This window comes from Neovison vison, chromosome 6, assembly GCF_020171115.1.
Source record: "Neovison vison isolate M4711 chromosome 6, ASM_NN_V1, whole genome shotgun sequence".
Lineage (NCBI taxonomy): Eukaryota > Metazoa > Chordata > Mammalia > Carnivora > Mustelidae > Neogale > Neogale vison.
In genome coordinates this window covers 136,767,342-136,788,186 of record NC_058096.1, presented here as the reverse complement: position 1 = coordinate 136,788,186, position 20,845 = coordinate 136,767,342, and the positions used below count along the sequence as shown (strand labels likewise).

General features: G+C 45.9%; 1 protein-coding gene and 1 long non-coding RNA gene across 3 annotated transcripts in view; one reads left to right on the top strand and one right to left on the bottom strand.

The window, feature by feature from the left end:
- Window positions 1–9,481, bottom strand: part of ENTPD3 (ectonucleoside triphosphate diphosphohydrolase 3) — a 33,482-nt gene extending 24,001 nt beyond the window's left edge. The window contains exons 1-3 of one of the 2 annotated variants that reach the window (XM_044252424.1): window positions 9,420–9,481; window positions 8,205–8,256; window positions 5,756–5,883 (exon numbers count right to left, since the gene is read on the bottom strand). In XM_044252424.1, coding sequence (XP_044108359.1) covers window positions 5,756–5,883; window positions 8,205–8,244 — 168 coding nt within the window. In that variant the 5' untranslated portion in view covers window positions 8,245–8,256; window positions 9,420–9,481. Of the gene's footprint in view, window positions 1–5,755; window positions 5,884–7,631; window positions 7,753–8,204; window positions 8,257–9,419 lie in introns of those variants that run through there. The other variant, XM_044252423.1, reaches the window with a different exon arrangement.
- An 8,572-nt stretch (window positions 9,482–18,053) lies between these two features.
- LOC122910559 lies at window positions 18,054–20,475 on the top strand. Its single transcript, XR_006385241.1, has 3 exons — window positions 18,054–18,157; window positions 18,237–18,426; window positions 20,454–20,475. It is a non-coding gene; the product is annotated as an uncharacterized LOC122910559 (long non-coding RNA).
- The last annotated feature ends 370 nt before the right edge of the window (window positions 20,476–20,845 follow it).

Genomic DNA, 20,845 nt, shown 5'->3' with positions numbered 1-20,845 from the left:
CCGAGGATCCTGCCCATCCCCAGTTTCTTCCTCACCCACAACTCTGAGGTGGGGAACAGAAGCCACCTGGGTCTCAGGAGGGAAATGAATAGTCAGTCACCTGCTGCCCAAATAAACACAGGAAGTTCTCACAAGGGAGAGACACATCAATACCTGTATTAACCTTCAGAAGGAAAGTGTTCATAATTAAGGAGAAAAACCCCACGATACAAACTAATGTTGACATACTGTCCCACTTTGGTAACATGGTACATGAACAGACAGGAGGGTGTTGCCAGGGCTAGCTGTGCTGGGGATTGCTGGCTAGGAGCCCTGGACCATCTCCCCAGCTAGAGGGAAGCAGCAGCGAGTGTCCCCTGAGGGTCTTTTCAGACCAGGCCCTGGACCAAGCCTGAGCAGGAAAAAGCATGCGTTAGCAGCCTATGGGAGCTAGAATGAGCAATGCTGACTGAGGTCTGTGAGTGCTTGGACCTGGAGTCAGCTCAGGGCAGCAGAGACTTCTGGGTCACAGCAATTCCCCAATTCCACCACTGTTGGGTTAGGCTGCTCCTTTCAGTGAGGAAGATGAATTTGGGTTCTGGAGGCAGGGTGACTCAGCTGGATGCTTGCTCTACGACCCTGGGTAGGAGGCCTAAGCTCTGTGGGTTTTCTTAACTTCCGACAACTCAACCTTGAGAAATCCATAAGAGACCAAACATCTGATACTTAATGTTTGCTCAATGAATACAGGCTATATAGAAAGATCAATAAAGCAAAATAAATAAAATTACAAAGCAAGGAAAAGAGAAAAAGAAAAGAAAATAACACCCTTCAAATTCAAATCCCACCATTGTTCTAACATCTTACTATGTATCTTTTCTACTGGCCTTCTGTGTCTATAGCTACGCATGTGAATATGTGGCTAGATGTATGTTTTCAATTCGATACAGGATTACATTGTACATAGTCTTTTCCAATGCTCTTTTCTTACTCAATAAGCTTATCATGCACATCTCTCCCTGCCAGTAAAAATACTGATATCATGATTTTCACCAATTCCCTGATTCTAGACATCTGGGAGGGTTCCACTTCCCACTATTAACAAGCGCTTATTTCGTCTGAAATGGGACCAAATAAAAACATGTTGCTCCAGCTCCTCAATCACAGCTTCCCCATTATACTGACACGGAACATCCTGTGTCCATTGGTATTTGAACTTGGACAGCCTCTTAATCTCAGCCTTCAATCTGATGAACGCTGACAGGGATCTTGACACGATACCCCCTGCAAACAAGGGAGGTATTGTTCACAGCCTGCTCTGGGCAGAGACTCACCAAGGAGATTAGCGCACAGGTGGAGCCGAAGGAAACTGGGCACTCAAGAGATCTGCCTCCCTACCAGTCCACTTTCTCCCCTCCCACCTGCTGCTGACCCCTCAGCGCCCCCCCCCGAACCCTCCTACCAGGGTTGACTGTTTCATAATAAGGTGTGCATTTGTGGATCTTTTGTTCAGACATAAAGTCCCTCAAAAGCAAACTCGTAGTTGAATAGTGTGCAGATCTGGCTGGAGAGGAGGTGGACCAAGGTGATGAAGGAGTTGCATCTTTCTGGAAAGGAGGAAACCAATTATCTAACTCTCACTCTCCAAAGGGTAAACCAGGGAGGGCCGCAAGTCACCAGAGCTCCAGGCTGATGACTGAGAAACAAAAAGGGTTAGTAGGGAATGGTTTTAGCAAGCTTGGTCCTGTGGCTGTGCTTTGGAGAGTTAACAGCCAAGCATGGGACAGTGACCCAACATGGGGATCTAATGTGACCTGAGAGGGACTATGTAGGCCCCTCTTCAATAATGATGTCATGGGGCTGTAAGGGGCAATAGCAATGGGATACTGATCATATTGGACTGGGAAGCCGTAGGACTTCTAGACAGCTGTGGTTGGGGTTTAGGAGGACAAGGTCTCAAAAGGATGATAGGAGACTTAATGATAATAAAGCCAGTGGGGGCATGAGTGAAAAAGAAAAGTCATGCCATCATGTTTATTCTTCAGGCTGGTAGGGCAGGTCAGACCAGTAACAATGAAAATGGAACTGGGGACACTTCGATCCTTGACTAAGTTTTAATAGTTCTGCTGTTCAACTCAAATAAACCAAGGTTAGGTAGGCCAAGGTTGGATTTAAGAGCCAATTATCATGGTTAGGGTCTTAAGGAGCAGTCTAGGGACCCTCAGATAGGCCATGTGGAGCTGTCCCCTCATAACCAACTGTCAGCGGCACACCAAGGCAAAACAAACTTCAAGGTATGGAAACATAAACAGAACAGTTTAAAAGCCCTTGTATTCACTCAGCTTCACTCCCACAACTGCCCTTCCCACCCTTAGCACACACTGCAAAACAAAAAAAAGAGGCTTGTCCTCACTCTGAAATGAGCTACATGTGGAATGTTCTTTCAAGTGGCCATTCTGCTCTTGGTTCCATTGGCTCAGAACATCTGTCTTTTCTCACATTTAATCCACCCAATTAAGCAGAATGGGTCTTCTGAGCCAGTATTCCAATGCTCTACAACTTCCTGTCCTCTACAATGGTGACCAGGACCTGGCAGCAGGATTTGAGAAGATCAAAAATCCCCTCTTTGAACTTTGTGCTAATGGGTGAGGGTGTGTCCTCTGATCCTTCTAAACCCTTGCTTAAGGCCAACATTCTCTGCTCTCTTTTGTTTCTTGGGCACCACGTCTGCTATTTCCAGTCCATTTAACTGTAAGAAGCTGTCTGCCCTTTCTGTTCCTTTATTTTCTTATCTGCAAAATGAGGATAAAAATAATCATATCTATGTGGAATAGTCACTGAGGGTTCCCTGACCACATCCCTCAGGCCTTAGAACGGTGATGCCCAGCCATGCACTTTCCACCTGCCTGAAGGCTTTCTCTGGGAACTTGAGCCCACCTGAGCATACAACATGCCAGAAACACTAAGGAATGAATGTCTTCCAGGGCGTAGCCACTCAACCAATGACTAGCAGAAGTTAGTGTGTAAGTATGTCCTTGAGTGGGATACCTGTGAGGCAGTGGTTCTAGATGCCCTTTGGTAGAAGACAACCCTGCGATGGATTTTATACTGGCTCCCAGAGATCCTCTGCAGAACTGAGCCCTTGCTGCCTGTAGTGGTAACCTACTGGGTGGCAGACCCTCCACCAGCTGCCTTCCCACCCCCTACCTATACTTCCTAGGGTCATTTCCAAATGGCCTACTTTTACTCACATCTTTGACCAAGGGAACCCACCTGACCCAGGAGCATGAAACATGTGAGTTTTCCTCCTTCGGCCGTAGCCTCCTTACTGCGCTGGGGTCTACTTCTCTCTACTCAGTTTGCTCTTCTAGTGTTCTGTCAATTCCTCCATGTCCCTCCAGTATGAACAGAAGAGTTACCTCTTTCTTCTTGGAACAAGTGGAAGCCAGCGGCTGGCAAATGCCTTAACTAGCCCATCCCTAACTTTTGTAGGGAAAATTTTATAAATGCAGACTTTTACTCTCCCTCCCAACTTCCACCTGTCCTCATCCCTGGGCTCCAGACCCACAGAATAAAGAGCCTCATGCACCTACACATTGTCTATAGAAGGTGTGACAGCTCAGACTTCACATCTCTGCTCTGTCTACATTTGCTGCAAAGAGCTGCTCTTTTGCAACCCCTCAGACCACTGGAGAGGACAGTCCTCTGAAGGAGACCCATAAAGACCCTGGCTTCTGGAGTCCCAGGCACCACAGGTTGTTCTAGAAGGGGAAGCATGGCTCTGGGTAGGCACATTCCCTTGTGCTCTGGAGATAACCCTAAAATACAACTAGAGCTGGTTCCTCTGAAATATGGGGTGTAAGAGTGATTACTGGGGTCTAAGAGGGCTATTTAGCTTGCCCCCATGTGGGGGATACCTCCATCTCTCAGTTCAGCAAAACTTCTGCATCCACACCCATCCTCCCCACCTTCCCACCTGTGCAAAAGAGGACAAGTACTCCTGTCAGAGGTAGTGCCTTCTCCTGGGTCCCCCATTCTGCACTTAGGATCAGGGAGAAGAGGGAGGTGAGTGAAGAAAAAGAAGACAGGAACAGGAAGACAAGTTTTCATTTCCGGTCTGCCATCCACTGGCCAAACCTATGATTTCTCATTTGCAAGATGGTGGTGACAATGCTTGCTTTGTCCCCCTGCTATAGCTACCACAAGAGTTACATGAGATAATTCAGCAAAAAGTGTTCCCTAAACTGAAACTGCAATTTACAAAGTGTAACGAAATGGTGTTACTTCCAGTTGCAATCCTGATTTTCCATAGTTAATACAAGAAGTCAGTGCCTGGAACTTGGGGCAATGGCTTCTCTAGGCCTTGGCTAATGTCTTTGGACAACCAGATAATTTGTTTTTCCTCATCACTGGACAGTTGTAGAAGGTTTCTTCTTCTTTTTCTTTTTTCTTTGTGTTATTCATGGGGAGGGTGTTGACATTCTTAAAATAAAATGTCCTATAAAAGAGCCAAATGCCATTATCTATGGGAGATTTTACTTTAATCTTAAGAACAGTCTCAGAATGGTAGGTCAAACTTGCCCACAAAGCTGAGGCAATACTCATTTCTTTTTTATTTTTAAAAATTTTTTAAAACTTCTATTTCAAATACAGCCTTTGAACAGTCACTAAGAGCAGGAAGATGTAGAAAGTACTCATGAGGTCAAGGGCAAAGGATAAAGGAGATTCAAATAAGAGTTTAATTCCTTGGATCCTATGACCCTCTAGCTAAGAAGGGTTTTTACACTTTTAAACAATCATAAGACCAAAAGAAGAAGAAGAAGAAATGTGATCTAGACTATAAATGACCTTCAAAGCCTAAAATATGTACTATTTAGCTCTTTACAGAAAGTGTGCCAAACTCTACTGAAAGGATTCTCTTTCATTTGACAAGTCCCTCATGGGATCACCTCCCCTCACCCTAACAGCCAAGGGTTGGGTGACACACATGGTTTTCAGACCGTCAGACATCATCTGAAAGGCCATGTGGAGACTGACTTATCAAGGGCTAAGAGTAGCCTCTGAAACTGAGCACAAGATTCTCAGTAATTTTTCGAGGGGAAGAATTAGAGGGATCATGGGACACTTCTAGACTCAAGAGAGGTATCTCAAATACAGCTCAAGGAGACCTTTTCAAGTCTTTGATGTTTTGCTTATAAGGTTAGGCCAGAAAAGGAGCCTGGGTCTCCTGGTTTCCACTTTTTTTTAAAATTTATTTATTTGACAGAGATCACAAGTCGGTGAGAGGCGGGCAGGGAGAGAGGAAGAAGCAGGCTCCCCACAGAGCAGAGAGCCCGATGCGGGGCTTGATCCCAGGACCCTGGGATCATGACCTGAGCTGAAGGCAGCGGCTTAATCCACTGAGCCACCCAGGTGCCCCTCCTGGTTTCCACTTATGATCAGGGTTGTGCATTCTTAGAGGAATGCACAAGTTGGTAGATCTTTGGTAGTCATCTGCAACTCTTGGCTACAAAATCTAGTTTTGGTTCCACAGTCAGAAGTCAAAGCAAGGCCACATAGTTCTCAGAGAAGTTGGCACCATTAACATTTTCTATTGTCAAACATCACAAAACCAGTATGTCCAAAGCTCCTCCCTTAGGTCTTCCACCAAAGACCCTTGGGTTCTCCCTTGGGTCTTCCCCCATGACAGGTGGAGAAAGGGTTTTCTTCTAACTCATGACTTTAGAATAATTGATGTCATAGCCCATCCCTTCAGTGGCAATCCCTTCACACTTACCTTCAGTCCTGGAAGGAGGACCTCTTTGTGGTGAAACTGGATGACTGTGATGGCCACAAGCACCACAACACTCAAAAGCAAGACCACCAACGCAATGATGGCTGGGGTTCGGGAGAGAGCCTTGAAGCCTAAAATGGGAAGACCCAGAAGACACATGAGCGAAAGTAGGAATGAGGCATCAGCTTTCTTTGCAGAATCCATAGATTGGGTGCATAACTGTGTGCATACGCCACTTCCTGTGGCTTTAGTGAGACCTACACTTTTTAAGGTGGAACAGGGATTGGGTTCCAATAACCATTTATCTTTCCTCCAAAAGAGTAAACTAAGACATCATTTGCAGAGAGGGTGTGCATAGTTTCGTTTCCTGGTATCTCCCCAGATGTGTTAAGCATACTACTAGTTGTCTCTGAGATGATTTACAATAATATTTATTCTAATATAGACTTAAAAAATGAGTTTTCTACTAAGCAGGTGATAAAATATTTCATTTAAAAATAATATCGGGTTGCCTGGGTGGCTCAGTGGGTTAAGCAGCTGCCTTCGGCTCAGGTCATGATCCCAAGAGTCCTGGGACTGAGTTCCCCATCAGGCTCCCTGCTCAGTAGAGAGCCTGCTTCTTCTTTTCCCTCTGGCTGCTGCTCTGCTTACTTGTGCCCTCTTTCTCGCTCTCTCTCTCTCTCTACTAAATAAATAATCTTTATTAAAAAAATATATATCAGATAAAATAAATTATTGCTTTACTTCAGATATAACCAATGATTACAGAGTTCAGTACACAGTGACATACCGTCTTGCAAACAGTAACACATATGAATTTCTAAAAATATTTCGTTTCCCAGAAAGAAGTCAACCTCAGTCACTTTTCCTATGTCTACAGGGAAGCCATAGGGTCTCACCTTCATCTTCAAAGAACAGCTAGACCCTAAGCCATGTGTTCAAAGGGTCATATCATCTCTGGCATCTGTATTTTAATTGTAACATGTAAACTATACCCATTTAAAAGCAAAATAATAATAATGAAGCCTATGAATAATCTTCAACTAAATACAAAGTTTCTGAAGAAAGATAATTATATCTGTATTGTGTAAGGTATACAATTACTATAATGGACTATGTCTATGTATTAAAGTTAAACTAATATTGCTTAACTAGATGATTTTGAACAGATATTTACTTGGGTCTTAACAAAACAGTGTGAGCTAATGGAAATTTTATAAATAAAGTAGCAAATACATTTTTCAAAAAAAAAAAATATTGTTCAATACTGAAATGACTTCATTCATGTGAAGTTCTGAAACAGGCAGGTGACAGAAATCAGAACAGTGACCATCCTTGGTTGGGTATAGGGACTCACTGAGAAGGAATACAGGGACACTTTCTGGAGTCACAGAAATGCTCTATATCTTCCTAGAATTATGGGGTATATGGGTGTGTGCATTTGTCAAAATTCATCAAACCTTTCTAAGTCCTTTAAGGAAAACCTGAAAATCCAAGTAAACTAGCTCCTTAGGTACAATTTCCTTTTGCAAAAAAAGATTTGTCTAAGTTGCCCATACCACCCTAAAATTATATACTTTTGGAAGACAAGAATGCCCAGTTTGGGGGCATGACTAAAGACCATCTGTCCAGGCACAGGAGAGGGTATGATATGTAAGCAGTCTGCAGAGCACAGTTGTGTGTTTGGTCTCCCCAGTCCTCTGTGTTTCAGCACTTTTCAGGTAAACAGCTATGATTACCTTCAGCAAATCCTGGCCCCAGCAGAAAAGCCTATTGCAAAGCCAAACGGACTAGAGCAGGTCTCATTCGTTCAGGTAATGCAGCCCAGAACTGTGCTGTCATTAGGAGTGAACACACACTGTAATTACAAGGTGTCTACCTGAGAGTGGAGAGGCCAGACCCTTCTGGGCTTCCACATGAGCGACTGTAAAACGTGCTCCAGAGGCAGGCAGGTAGGGCAACCTTGGCAGTATGTGTGTGTGCATGTGTGTGAGAATTCTGCACATGTGCCTCCAGCAGCAAGGGTAGGACGCTGACCTGGGGTGGGGGTGCAGAGTGCGGAACCTGTAGACACTGTGCCAGCAACAACACTGTGATGGAAGAAGAGGAAAGATCTAAGGACTTTACAATGCATTACAAAAGCAACAATATTCTCAAGCAAACCCCACACGCAGCTTGGTAAGGGAAACCACAAACAGCCAAATTAATGAATTAGGCAAACCGGAAAAACCATTTAAGCAAAACATGCATGTTAGTCCTTGTTTTGCGTAGCTTTGATCAAAAGCATTACTTCTACCTGAGGCATGCTGGTGGTGAAAGCTCAGTAAGTGACTTGAGTCTCAAACCACAGACGGTAAACTCAATGGCAGGGGCCACGCATGAAGAACTGTGGGCTGAAGCCTGGGCTGTGACTTGAGAATACCACACCTGCTGCCTGCTTGGAGATACTAACCTGCTTGCTCACAGGGTTGGCGGGTCAGCACAGTGAACATCTTTCCTCCCAACTGTAGGCAAGAGAACACAGAATGACGGTGTGTTGTTGGCCCCTCACTTCAGTTCCAGAAACCAGCAGTGTTAAGCCCAGTTTGGGGGCAGGACTAAAAAAACATCTGTCCAGGGAGGAAGGGGAGTGATACATAGCAGTCTCCTGACCACAGCCACGTGGCTGCCTTCTGTTCCTCAGTTTTCAGGTAAAAAGCTAATGACTACCTTAAGCAAACTCTTGTCCCAGCGGGAAAGCCTGTCACGAAGCAAAACCTGCTTTCGAACCCACTTCACTTCTTCCAAATCAAAACCTCTTGGGGGACAGAGAAACGGAGCCCTTTGGATATAAACCCAAAGCTGGGCTTAAATTCTAATGTCACCTCCCCAGATGCAATGAGAAGAACAGGTTTGCTGAATTTTTTTTTTAAGATTTTATTTATTCACTTGACAGAGAGAGATTACAAGTAGGCAGAGAGGCAGGCAGAGAGAGAGAGGAGGAAGCAGGCTCCCTGCTGAGCAGAGAGACCGATGCGGGACTCGATCCCAGGACCCCGAGATCATGACCTGAGCCGAAAGCAGCGGCTTAACCCACTGAGCCACCCAGGCGCCCAGGTTTGCTGAATTTTAAATAGAAATTTTTCCAAAAAGTAAGTCAATCATTTCCTGCAGATTTTTTCCACCTGTACACACCGGCTGGGGCAGAAGGAATCTTCCACCTATTAGCAACATTCACAGGACTGAGGTAGGGCTTTTCTTCAAATCGCAGAAACAAGGGAGATTTTTGTGGGTGTTGGGCACCCGCGAGCCCAGAGTCGCCCCTGAAAAACCTAGGAGGGATATTTTTAGCTGCTGGTTGGAAACAATTGCAAAGGGATGTCGGGCCCCCGGGATCCAGCGCCCCAGGATCTGGGAGGCCCCGCTCTGGAACTGTGTCTCCACACACCAGGAGAGCTAAGCGCCAGCCCATCTCCGGAGTCGCAGATGGTTCGGTGGGGACGCGTCCACCTCTCCGGGCTTGGCAGGAACCACCTCCCTGCCTCCCAGGATTGGGGCGCGCACCCTTTGGTCCCTCCCTCCAGTCCTCTCTGAAATCCGATCTATTCTCCTGCCTTCCTAGCTCCCAGCCCCACGAAGCTTTCCGCTCCTTCCTCAGCGGCTCGGGCGCGGGGTCCCCGGTGCTCACCTGCGCGCTGACGGTCGGAGCAGGGCGAGCGGCGCTGCCGCAGTGGCAGCAGGCGGCCAAGGCTCCGGAGGCTCTGCGGAGGCAGGGGAGGCAGGGCGGCCCCGGGGCGGGGCGGGGGCGGAGCAGTCCGGCCGGGGACCGCCCCCGCGGCCGGGTCAAGGCCCAGCACCTTTGCTTCATCTTGCCCCTTCCGGTCCTCTTCACTCCCATGCCGCCCGGCCCTACCTGGCGAAGGCCGGGAGGGTGTCCACTGCGTGTCCATCAAACATCGATGTCAAGGCCAAGGACCCTTTGATTTCTCTTTTGGTTTCCTCCATCCTTACCTCAAGACTACTTGGGGGCAGGGGGCAGGGCAGAGTGTAGAAACCCGGCACTGCTTGAATGTGCACAGGTGGGCCCTGTGCCCCATCTTTCCGTGGAGGGGAGGCTGGTAACCACCTGTAATGTTGGGCGTGAGGCTAGCAGGCACACTGGTCCCTGAATCACCTGGGCCAGGAGAGCAAAGTAATACAGAGAAGTTCCTTGTCATGTATTTCAGACTGACTGCCTTGGCCATGCCCAGGGATCTGCTCACTGTTTACTCAGCAATGCCCTCCCCCAACCCCATTTTATATGGGTATCAAGACAAGATTCAAGGCTAAGATTCAAGACAAGCTAATCCTGGAAGAGGACAAAAATGCAGCGACTCAAATGCCGCAGGGGTCTTGTTTTTAATGCATCAGCAGGCCCTTTGGGACTCTTGGAATGATCCACCAAGAGGCCTAAGTAGAGTTCTGTTGGAGGACCCCTCCTCGTGGGTGGTCCTGAATAGCTGGAAGGAAGAGCTAAGGTCTGGGCTATGTCCTGGGTCTGCCTGTTCCCCTGGAGACGTAGACGCTGTATGCCACTAGTTTCCTGTCCTGTGCAGATGGGACTGAATCCACTGACAGTTGCCCGGGGAGGGGGGGGGGGTGTTGTCTTCAGAGAAGAATGCCCCTGATTTGAGACCTCTGAGCCCAGAGATAAGGGCTCCGAGCTAAGGGTGTGTGTGTGTGTGTGTGTGTGTGTGTGTGTGTGTGTAGGAGCACTAGTCACTCACCGTGAGTTGTTTGAAATGGACCGTTGCTGGGAGATTTCTACAGGGTCTGCGATGGGAATGTGGGGCAGTCAATGAATGCTTGCTGAATTTACAAGACTTCCTTTCTTTGAAAGCTCTGGGCCAACAAAAGGTAAGGCATCTGACCAAAAGCTGAGGGATTTCTGCTCCCCAGTGGCCATAGACCCACAGAAAGCTGCTGATACTCTACCTACACCAGAGTCAGTCACTTTGGTTCTAAGAAGTGAATGGCTGACCTTAACATCCTCAGTGATTCCCCAGGAGCTGGGAGAAGGTTCGTGGGCCTAAGGGGCCTTCAAATACAGTTGGTGGTCATTCTAAAAATAACCCAAATCAGTCCTTGTTGCCAGCTTTCACACACACGCTTCCCCATCAACCGTCCACACATAGGAGCAAACATACATTATCTATCTATCTATCTATCTATGCAAACCTTTGGGGTTTTTCCTGATTATAAAATAATACAAATGTGGGGCACCTGGGTGGCTCAGTCAGTTAAGCATCTGCCTTTGGCTTGGGTTATGATCCTGGGGTCCTGAGATTGAGCTCCATATCAGGCTCCCTGCTTAGCAGGGACCCTGCTTTTCCCTCTCCCTCTGCCACTTCCCCTGCATGTGCTCTCTCGCTCGCTCTCTTAATCAAATAAATAAATAAAATAATTAAAATAAGATAAAATAATACAAATGTACCTTCCAGATATCAAACCATACCACAAAGCTACAGTAATTAAAACAGCCTGGTTTGGGCACAGGAATATACCAATAGCTCTAAAGAACAAAAGAGGTCAATACCAGATTAATGGATACAGGATTTAGTTTAATAGAAAGAGAAGACTGGAAGAACACATTTCTCAATTGAACTGAGAAAAAAATCCCAATCATTCATCAGTCACAAAAAGAGATTTTAGATAGATGAAAAGTTTAAATGTAAAAAAGGATTTGATATCCTAAGGAAATATAGGAGAACATTTTTGTGATCCTTGGGCAGAAACACCCTATTCCAACATGAAATCAAAGCAGGAAGATAAAGTCAACAGCAATCCTGCAGGAAAAAAAAATGTAAAATAAGTGCATGGAAAAAGACATCTTTAAATAAAAAAGACAAATTGTGTGGAAATATTTAATAATGTGATAGCAAAGTGTGAAAAATCACAATATATAGTGAAGCCAAACCAATCTAGAAAAATAGGAATATCTAGAATAAGAAAATGGACAAATGGCCCAAGAAGTATAAGTGGCCAGTAAACATGGCAAAGATGCTTAATCTCATTACTTACCCCAACATGGCAAAACTTTGACATCTTTAAACTAGATTTTTCTTGACTGATCAGTTTAGCAAACTTTAAAAATATCTGCAGTGCTCTGTGTTGGAGAAGGTATGGGGGAAACAGTTCCACTTGAAGCTTCTGGGAGGTGACATGCCTGGTTTTCCTCCCACCTCTTCGGATGCCCCCTACATGCTATTTGCTGGCTTGTTTTCCTCTCCCAAGAGTTTCTCAAGATTCTGTCCGGGACCTCTTTCTTCCTCACTCTGTACCCCTTTCTCAGTAACCTCATCCCTGCCCCTGGCTTCCGTTCTACTTCAGGAAACCTCTGAAATGCATGTGTTCTGCTCAGGCTTTTCCTCTTGAGCTGTAGACCTAGAGAATGGCCTGATTTCTTTTGGATGTCTTAGAGGCATCTCAGTTTCCTAGGTCTCCAGCTGAGCTCCTCATCCTCCTCCAGAAAACCATCAGCTTCTCCAATGCTTCTTGTCTCAGTGGACGGCACCCCCAGTCATTCAAGTGAGCAAGCTAGAAAGCTGAGGTTTCTCTTAGCTAATCGCTCCCTCGTCTCTCATCATCAATCAGTCACTAAGGATGGCTGGCTTTGCCCTCTTAATTATCTCTCCCATGTGTCCCATCTCCACCACCACCACAGCCTGAGCCAGGATTTGTCAATCTAGGCACTATTTATATCTCAGGCTAGGGGGTCATTTTAGTGTCTTGTAGGATGTTTATTTAGTGGCACTCCTGACCTTAATCTGCTAAATGCCATAACACTCCCACACACCATGTGACACTCAAGAGTGTTTCCAGAGATTGCCCAGGGTCTTCAGAGGGGTGAAATTTCTCTGGTTGAGAATCACTGGCCTAAACTACCACTCTCTTTCTCCTAGATATTGGCAATGGTCTCACTTAGCTCTTAGTGTCTACTTTCTTCCTCTCACATCCATTTTTTCCTCTGCCACCAGCCTCATCTCTTCAAAACACAAATCTCACCATGTCAACCTCTCCTTAGCAAACTTCTGTGCTGTCCATTCCTCAGTGGATACAGATTCAAATTCTCAAGATGACCTAGAAGGCCCTGCACTGTCTGGTCCCTGCTTCCCTCTCCAAGCTCATGTGAGCCAAATTCTGCTTCTCTCTTTATGCCCCGAGGGCATATCAGCCTTCTTTCAATTTTTCAAATACGTCACAGGGCCTTTGCACAGAACTTCTGTGACCTGTGGTGTCTGCCCCTTCTTCCATCCTTCCCTTATTAGCTCATATTTATACTTTCCTTCTCAGCTCAGAACTTCATGGATAGCTCCCAACACTCCCCAGTCTGGGCCACACAGCCGACATGAGTCAGACCCTCAGGGGCATGCTTCACCACAGGCATTCCTTTCCTTCAGTTAGTGTTTTATTACAATAATTGTCCAGTGAGTGGCACCTGTTGCCTATGACCAGGTGCAACAGTATGTCGATTCCCTGCGTAGTTTGCAGGTATCAGAGTTGCTGGGAGAGACAAGACTCACACAGGCTCTGGGTTGGACAACATTTTACTTACATGGAGAAGAGACAGAACAAGATCCCCTTCAATAGCCAGTGTCTGTCTCCTATGCTTGGCGGGTCTCCTCACCCAGACAACACGGGGAGATGGTCTGCACACGGATTCCGTTTGCATTTCAGGCCAAGGACCCCATGTCCTCCCCCACGGGGTCTGAAGAGCAGAAAGCTGAGGTCCTGCCCAAGGGTCTTTGACCCACGCTGAAGCAGAACAAAGAAGGACACCTGTTCAAATGTGGGATAGGAAAAGATATTACAGAGCAGAGAGCGATACCCATCACCGGTTAAAAGGGCTCTTTATCCCTTTGTAAGGAAACACTGCCCTCCTATGCCGGAAGCTAGAAGCGGCACATGACTGCCTTTCCCAGTGGTAATTTCAGATTGTTTTGTTTGTGCCCACTAGACGGTAAAGTCTGTGCAAGGAGAAACCATGCTATTCTTATTCACCATTGTTTTCTCACTGTCTTGCACACTGGACCTGGTGAGCCCTCAATGAAAACACGTGTTGAATGAACGCTCTTTTTACAAATTAACAATATTAATCCCTTGACCATCTTGTGTGACAAAGACTTTCCCCTAGCTGTCCGCTCAAGACTCGATAGTTTTATAAGTGTATGTTGAGGCTTGTAGTGTCTGAGTTGAGGCTATATAATTGAAAATAGTTCACAACTCTCTAGGATATAGACCAGACAGAAAACCAGGTTATCCAAGTGAGTGCGAGAGTGGTATTTAGCAAACTTGGCTTCCAGTCTCAACTCTGCTAATTGCCAGCACATACATGACTCTGGACACAGCTCTAGGTTTCTAAGATGCTCAGTTTTATAATCGGTGATATGAAGGTACTGGGTGAAATCAGACTGCCTGTGATGATTCCATTATTTTGGAAAGCTCAAGGCTAGGGATGTACATCATTAGCACAGTGGGAATGGCTGGAGTTTGGAGACTACAGGTGACCAAGGGCAAAGCTCTAAGAGTAGAGTGTCAGGGTGGAAGTCCGATTGCCAGAGGTTGTGAAGAATGCACAAGAAGGACATAGAGTGCACGTGTGTGTGTGCGTGTGTGTGTGTGTGTGTGTGTGTGTATACATATGCCCCAGACAACCCTAATTCTTGTTCTCCTCCAAGGCAGTCCTCCCCTCTACCATTTCGGCCAAACTTAAGTTCTGTTGAAGCTCATTACCTCGTTTTTACTGATGCTTTTTGTTGATTTAGCAAATTTAATAAAACACAAGGCGTAGCGGGGTGGGTGGGAGGTTGGGGTACCATGTGGTGGGTATTATAAAGGGCATGGCTTGCATGGAGCACTGGGTGTGGTGAAAAAATAATGAATACTGTTTTTCTGAAAATAAATAAATTGAAAAAAAAACACACAAGGCGCATTTTTTTCCTGAATTTATAATATTTGTAACAGTTGTTTTGTAACATTTTCACCAGTGAGGCCAGGTGGGGACATGACGTGAGCCACAAGGCAGAGTGTCTATTAAAGGAAGATGACAGTGGCTAATTATGAAGGTCTGACCCAACCCAGGTCTCCTCCTTAAACCCTGCAGCTGCCCATGAGGAAGGTGCTTTAACTGCACGGGAAAGGTAGATGACCTGCCCAAGGCCACACACCTAGTAAGCACACGGAGGACACCAGGCAACTGGCCTTCGGAGAGCCACTCCACTCTATTTGACCTGCCCTGTGTGCCTCCTCTGCATCCCAGCGCACCCCAACAGGGACATCCCCAGATGTTCACTCCTCTCCTAGCTCATCTTACCGAACTCCAGGAAGGTCCATCCCCAGGGTGACCCCGGCAGGCTGCTGGCAGGGGCTCTGGATCTGGGTCTGAATCTCAACTCCTCCCCCTGTTGGCTCAGTGGCGTGGAGGGTTATAGACAAAGGTCATTTCCATTGGTCTGGGTTCACCAGAGAAACAGAATCAATCAATCAATCAATCAATCAGTTGTGGTTATGAAGGTTGAAAAGTCCCCAGATCAGCAGCTGACAAGTGGTGTGACTCTAGTGTGAGTCAAAGGTCTGAGAACCAAGAGAGCAGATGGTGTAAGTTCCAGTTTGAGTCCAAGTCTGAAGACAGGAGAAGACTGATGTCCTATCTTGAAGATAGGCAATGTGAGCTCGCCTTATTCTGCTGCTATCTGTTTAACCAGATACCTGGGCACGTGACTGTCAAATTGACACATAAATTGACTCATAAAATTAACCCATATGAAATCCAATTGTCTTTTCTTTAGTTCTGATGCTGGACCCAGATTCAGGGCTTGTCTGGGCGGTGTCATATAGGCAAGCCATCCCCTTTACAAAAGAAGTTCTGGGCTGGGAAAAGCCTTGTCCCAACTTGCTTCTGAAAAGACATGCAGGAAGACTGACAAATGCACTTTGTGGCAATGGCTCAAGAGTCCCGTGTAAAAAGGAGAAAAGGCAAATTTGGAACAAGATCAGTGAGATTAAATCTAAGACCATTGTGCTCTTCTGGGCTATCCTTTCCTGTCGGTGGGCTAACTGCTCATCTCCATCCTTCCTACCTGCTCCAGTGCCAGACCCCACGGCAGCACAGCTCAGTTAGGTGCAACAGCTTCTATCCCCCTTGATCCTTCTTCATTTCTAGCCTCACAAACCCACTCACTGGGCTGCATTTTCCAATCATGTAACAAACGTGACTTGGGGGTCTCTGTGTTCCAAGGCACTGGGCTAGGTGCTGGGGCTGGGCTGGAAATGAGTAGGTCTGAGCTGCAGACTGAGCATGCCCTGTGTCCTTCACACCCTCCTCCATCCCAGCCCTGTGTTCCCCAGATCAGACTGCTACAGCCGCCTTCACACATCTGCCCTCCGCTTCCCACCCTTAGCCATCTGACTTCCCACACTTGCCTGGGGCCATCGACCCCTTTGCCAGTCTGGTGAAGCTTATGAACAATCCCAGAATTGTTTTTTAAAATGTACAAAATGAGACACAGAATTACAAAGGAAACCTTTATATTGAAGTGCATTTTCAAAAGGTTTTAAAAATCAAATTTAGGAGGATGACTGGATGGCTCAGTCAGTTGAGCAACCGACTCTGGATTTTGGCTCAGGTCATGATCTCAGGGTTGTGAGATCGAGACCCACGTTGTGCTCCACACTGGGCATGGACTCTGCTTGGGATTCTCTCTCTTCCTCTGCCTCTGCGTCCATCACCTGCTTGTGCCCTCTCTTAAAAAATAAAAAATAAAAAAAATAAATCAAATTTGAGATGTAATATGTATGTGTTTCTTTATTACCTTATTAAGCAATGAGATTCAGCAGCAGATTTAAAGCCAACTCTAATTTATTTTTAAGATTTTATTTATTTATTTATTTGACAGAGAGAGAAGAAAGAGAGAGAGAGAGCACACAAGCAGGCGGAAGGAGAGGGAAAAGCAGAGAGCCAGATGTAGGACTCAATCCTCGGACCCTGGGCTCATGACCTGAGCTAAAGTCAGACCCTTAACTTACTGAGCCACCTAGGCTCCCCAAAGCCTACTTTAATTTCAAAGCATGAAGAACTAAAGGATATTTAGATACATCTACTACAACTCAATTTCAAAGCATGAAGAACTAAAGGATATTTAGAGACATCTACTACAACTATACTGTGATATGGAAATATCTGTGATTTCTGTTGCGACAAAGTTACAGGTCCTGCCAATAGCATTGTGCTTTGTTGACTACACTTAATTGAAGGAAATGTTTCATTTCCTAAAAATAAAGATTTTTTTTTTCTCCCATGCAAGGATACAAGGTCCCTGCATTCTTTCTGTGGACCCCAGGTTAAGAAGCTACCAGACTGGTATTACAGCAGAAGTGTGGGTTTCCTGTTCAAAATCTTTTGATGATTCACTCATTCAAAAATAGGGGCTCACTGCTTGCTGAAGTAAGTCTAAATTCAGGCTGGCCTTCAAAGATTTGCTTTTACGAATTAATTCTTTTCCTACCTTAAAAAATTACATAAATGGTATGGTATCTTCTGTTCTTTTGCTGATGAGGGAGCAGGAGGCTGGCTGAAGACAAAGCAAAAGCTGGTACCTTGCACCCCCCCCAACCGCTCCCCCTTGGTAAAGTGTGTGACATTCCCCAGGCACCCCTGACTGCCATAAACGGTAAACAAATAGTTAACTTGCAGAGATCACCATCCTACAGGTCTGGAGTCTCCCTTGCTTTACAAATGTACTAGAGATCTACAAACAAAGAGGTTACCTTATCAATAGCACAATTTCCAAACGCAAATAACTCAGTTCCTCAAGCCCTAATGTCTCCCTCCCTACCATAAACAAAACTGAAGGAGGCTGAGTTAGAGGGTAATGTAAATATAGTTAAATCTCTTCTGAACCTAAATCTCACTAACAAAGATGCTTGATAGCAGGATTGTGACATCCCACCAGGAATCTCCCAACTATCTTGATGTTAATGGCTGGCCTAAAGACAACATTGATCAAGCCACAAGGGCAAGGCCTCGGGTAGGCCTCCGGTAGGCCTCTGGTATCCCAGCACCTTGTAGGCCCTCTTTAGCATATGAAAGCTCCATTGAAACCTCCCTGCCCCTCACCTTCCCCCAACCGCAGGGTACATAACCTGCCACCCCTCACAACCCGGGGCGGCAACTCTTCCTGCCCACGGGTCCTGTCCTTGAGCTTTAATAAACCACCGTTTTGCACCAAAGATGTCTCAAGAATTCTTTCTTGGTCATCGGTTCCAGACCTCAGCCCACCGAATGGCACCTAGGTTCTAGAACTTCATCAGACACATACTAAGCCCTTTCTCAGGATGACCCTATCTATCCCAGGGTCAGCAGGCGTGGCGGGCCCGACAGCCATTCAGGTGGGCTGAGATTTATTAATAAGTGCTTTCCCTGGATGCCAATTGTAGCTGTAATCTATTTTTTGTCACTTGATTTCAGGGGCTGAAATTCTGCACTCCTCGCTCCAATACACCTAATTTCCTTTTCCACGTGACCAGCTTCGACTGATCTTTTTTTCTGCCTGATCAGATTCTGCATTCTTCTCATAGTTCTCTATCTGGCTGGCGGCCACAATCCTATTGTCGTTTTATTACCAGTCCTCTCTGCAGTGTGCCTGTTTGCAATTAGGGTGAGTTTTGTTTTCCTGTGTGTTATTTCCTTCTTTCCATTTTTTAAATTGTCATTGTCCATTTTCTAACTTCTTGAGCAAAATGGTTACCTTATTATTAAACAACAACAATAATGCCTGTCTTCTCTGAGTCAGCTCTTTACTCCAAGGGCCACTTTGGCTACATGCCACCCATTTTCATATTTAACACTCCTGTCATTATTCAGCTTGAACTATTTTGTGATTTCCATTACGATCTTCTTTGACCTATTGATTTTTTTTTTAATGCATTTTCTTAGTTGATGTTTGGGATGATGTTTGGGAGCTAAATTTTCACAACTGATTTATTAGAGTTTTATTGCACTGTAGTTAGAATATCTGGTGTGTATAATACTGATCTTTCACGGCCTTTAAGATTCCTTCTGTGAGGGCCCCCCGGGTGGCACAGTGGTTAAGCCGCTGCCTTCGGCTCAGGTCATGATCTCAGGGTCCTGGGATCGAGTCCCACATTGGGCTCTCTGTTCAGCAGGGAGCCTGCCACCCTTCCTCTCTCTCTGCCTGCCTCTCTCCCTACTTGTGATCTCTTTCTGTCAAATAAATAAATAAAATCTTTAAAAAAAAAACAAAAAGATTCCTTCTGTGACCATGCACATGATCAATTATGTAGCTATCTGGTTGAACTTGAATATTCAGACGATGTTTTAAAAATTCAGTTTACAAGTTTGTGTGGAGTAACATTAGTGGTTTGGAGGGACAGTTCTGGGAGTTTTAGCAGAAGCCTAGAGTCCAGTAACTTCCGTGACCGAGCCATATGGGTTCTATCACTCTCCACTGCTCTTTTGCAGTCAAACCCTTCCCCCACCCTCAGCTCCTGGCTATCTTTCATCTGTTTTCTGTACCTTTAATTTTGCCTCCTCCAGTCATATAAATGGAATCCTGTAGATACCTGACCTTTTGAGTCTGGCAGCTTTTATTCAGCACAATGTGTTTGAAATTCGTCCACGTTGTTCCGGGTATCCATAATCATTTCTGTTTATCGCTGAATAGTCTTGTATTGTATGGAGAGACCACAGTTTGTTTACTCATCCACCGACTCAAAGACATTTGTATGGTTTTCAGGAACACTATTTTAAATTATTGGGAGTAGAATTCTCTCATATCCCTATATGAAGCTTATTGTGTTGTTTAAATTTTCTGTGAACTTAGAAAATTCTTGTGTGTTGGATCCTTGGATCTGTTACTTTCTGGGAGATGTTACCCTTCCACTATGATGGTATATTGGTTCTTGTTTCCGTATAACCCCTGTGGTATTTTCTTTTCTTTCTTTCTTTTTTTAAAAAAGATTTTATTTATTTATTTGACAGAGGGAAAGATCACAAGTGGGCAGAGAGGCAGGCATGGGGGCTGGGGCAGGGTGAAACAGGCTCCCTGCTGAGCAGAAAGCCCAATGCAGGGCTCCATCCAAGGACCCTGAGATCATGACCTGAGCTGAAGAGAGAGGCTTAACCCACAGAGCCACCCAGGTGTCCCCGGTAGTTTCTTTCTTTCTTTTTTTTTTCTTTTGAGGTTTTATTTATTTATTTGACAGAGATCACAAGTAGGCAGAGAGGCAGGCATAGAAAGGAAGGGAAGCAGGCTCCCCGCTGAGCAGAGAGCCCCATGGGGGGCTCGATTCCAGGACACTGGGATCATGACCTGAGCTGAAGGCAGAGGCTTCAACCCACTGAGCCACCCACGCATCCCCCACTGGTAGTTTCTTGATATACTGAGAAACCTCTGTTTTTGTTTTTGTTTTTGTTTTTAAGATTTTATTTATTTATTTGTTAGAGAGAGAGAGCACGTGAGCACAGGCAGACAAAGTGGCAGGCAGAGGCAGAGGGAGAAGCAGGCTCCCTGCCGAGCAAGGAGCCTGATGTGGGACTCCCATCTCAGGACGCTGGGATCATGACCTGAGCCGAAGGCAGCGGCTTAACCTACTGAGCCGCCCATGCTTCCCCCACTGTAGTTTCTTGATATACTGAGAAACCTCTGTTGTTACATTCATATAGTGAAAGATCCCCCCGGGGCTCCAAGCACCCCGGAATGGACCCCTTCTCAGGAGGAGACCCCCGGACCCAAAAACCAAGCCGAGTCCACTGATCAGATGCAAACAGCACGAGGTTTATTGAGTTGACACAGGTACCTGCGGGCGATCAAGTCTTAGGAAGACTCGCGCGCCAGCCCTTTGTTTAGGGTCTTTTTATGGGGTTCGGGGAAGCGAGCGCATACGTACAGAAGCAGAAACATAGTTACAAGGTTCTTATTGGCTGGTTTGAATGTAAGGCATACTCGGTGTTTGTAGATTGGCTTTGAAGGACCCCGGCGCGCGAAGAGAAAGGTGGGGAGGGGGAGTGAGGAGGGGGAGTGGACCTTATTACTTAGCAGAGAAACATCCTGCCTA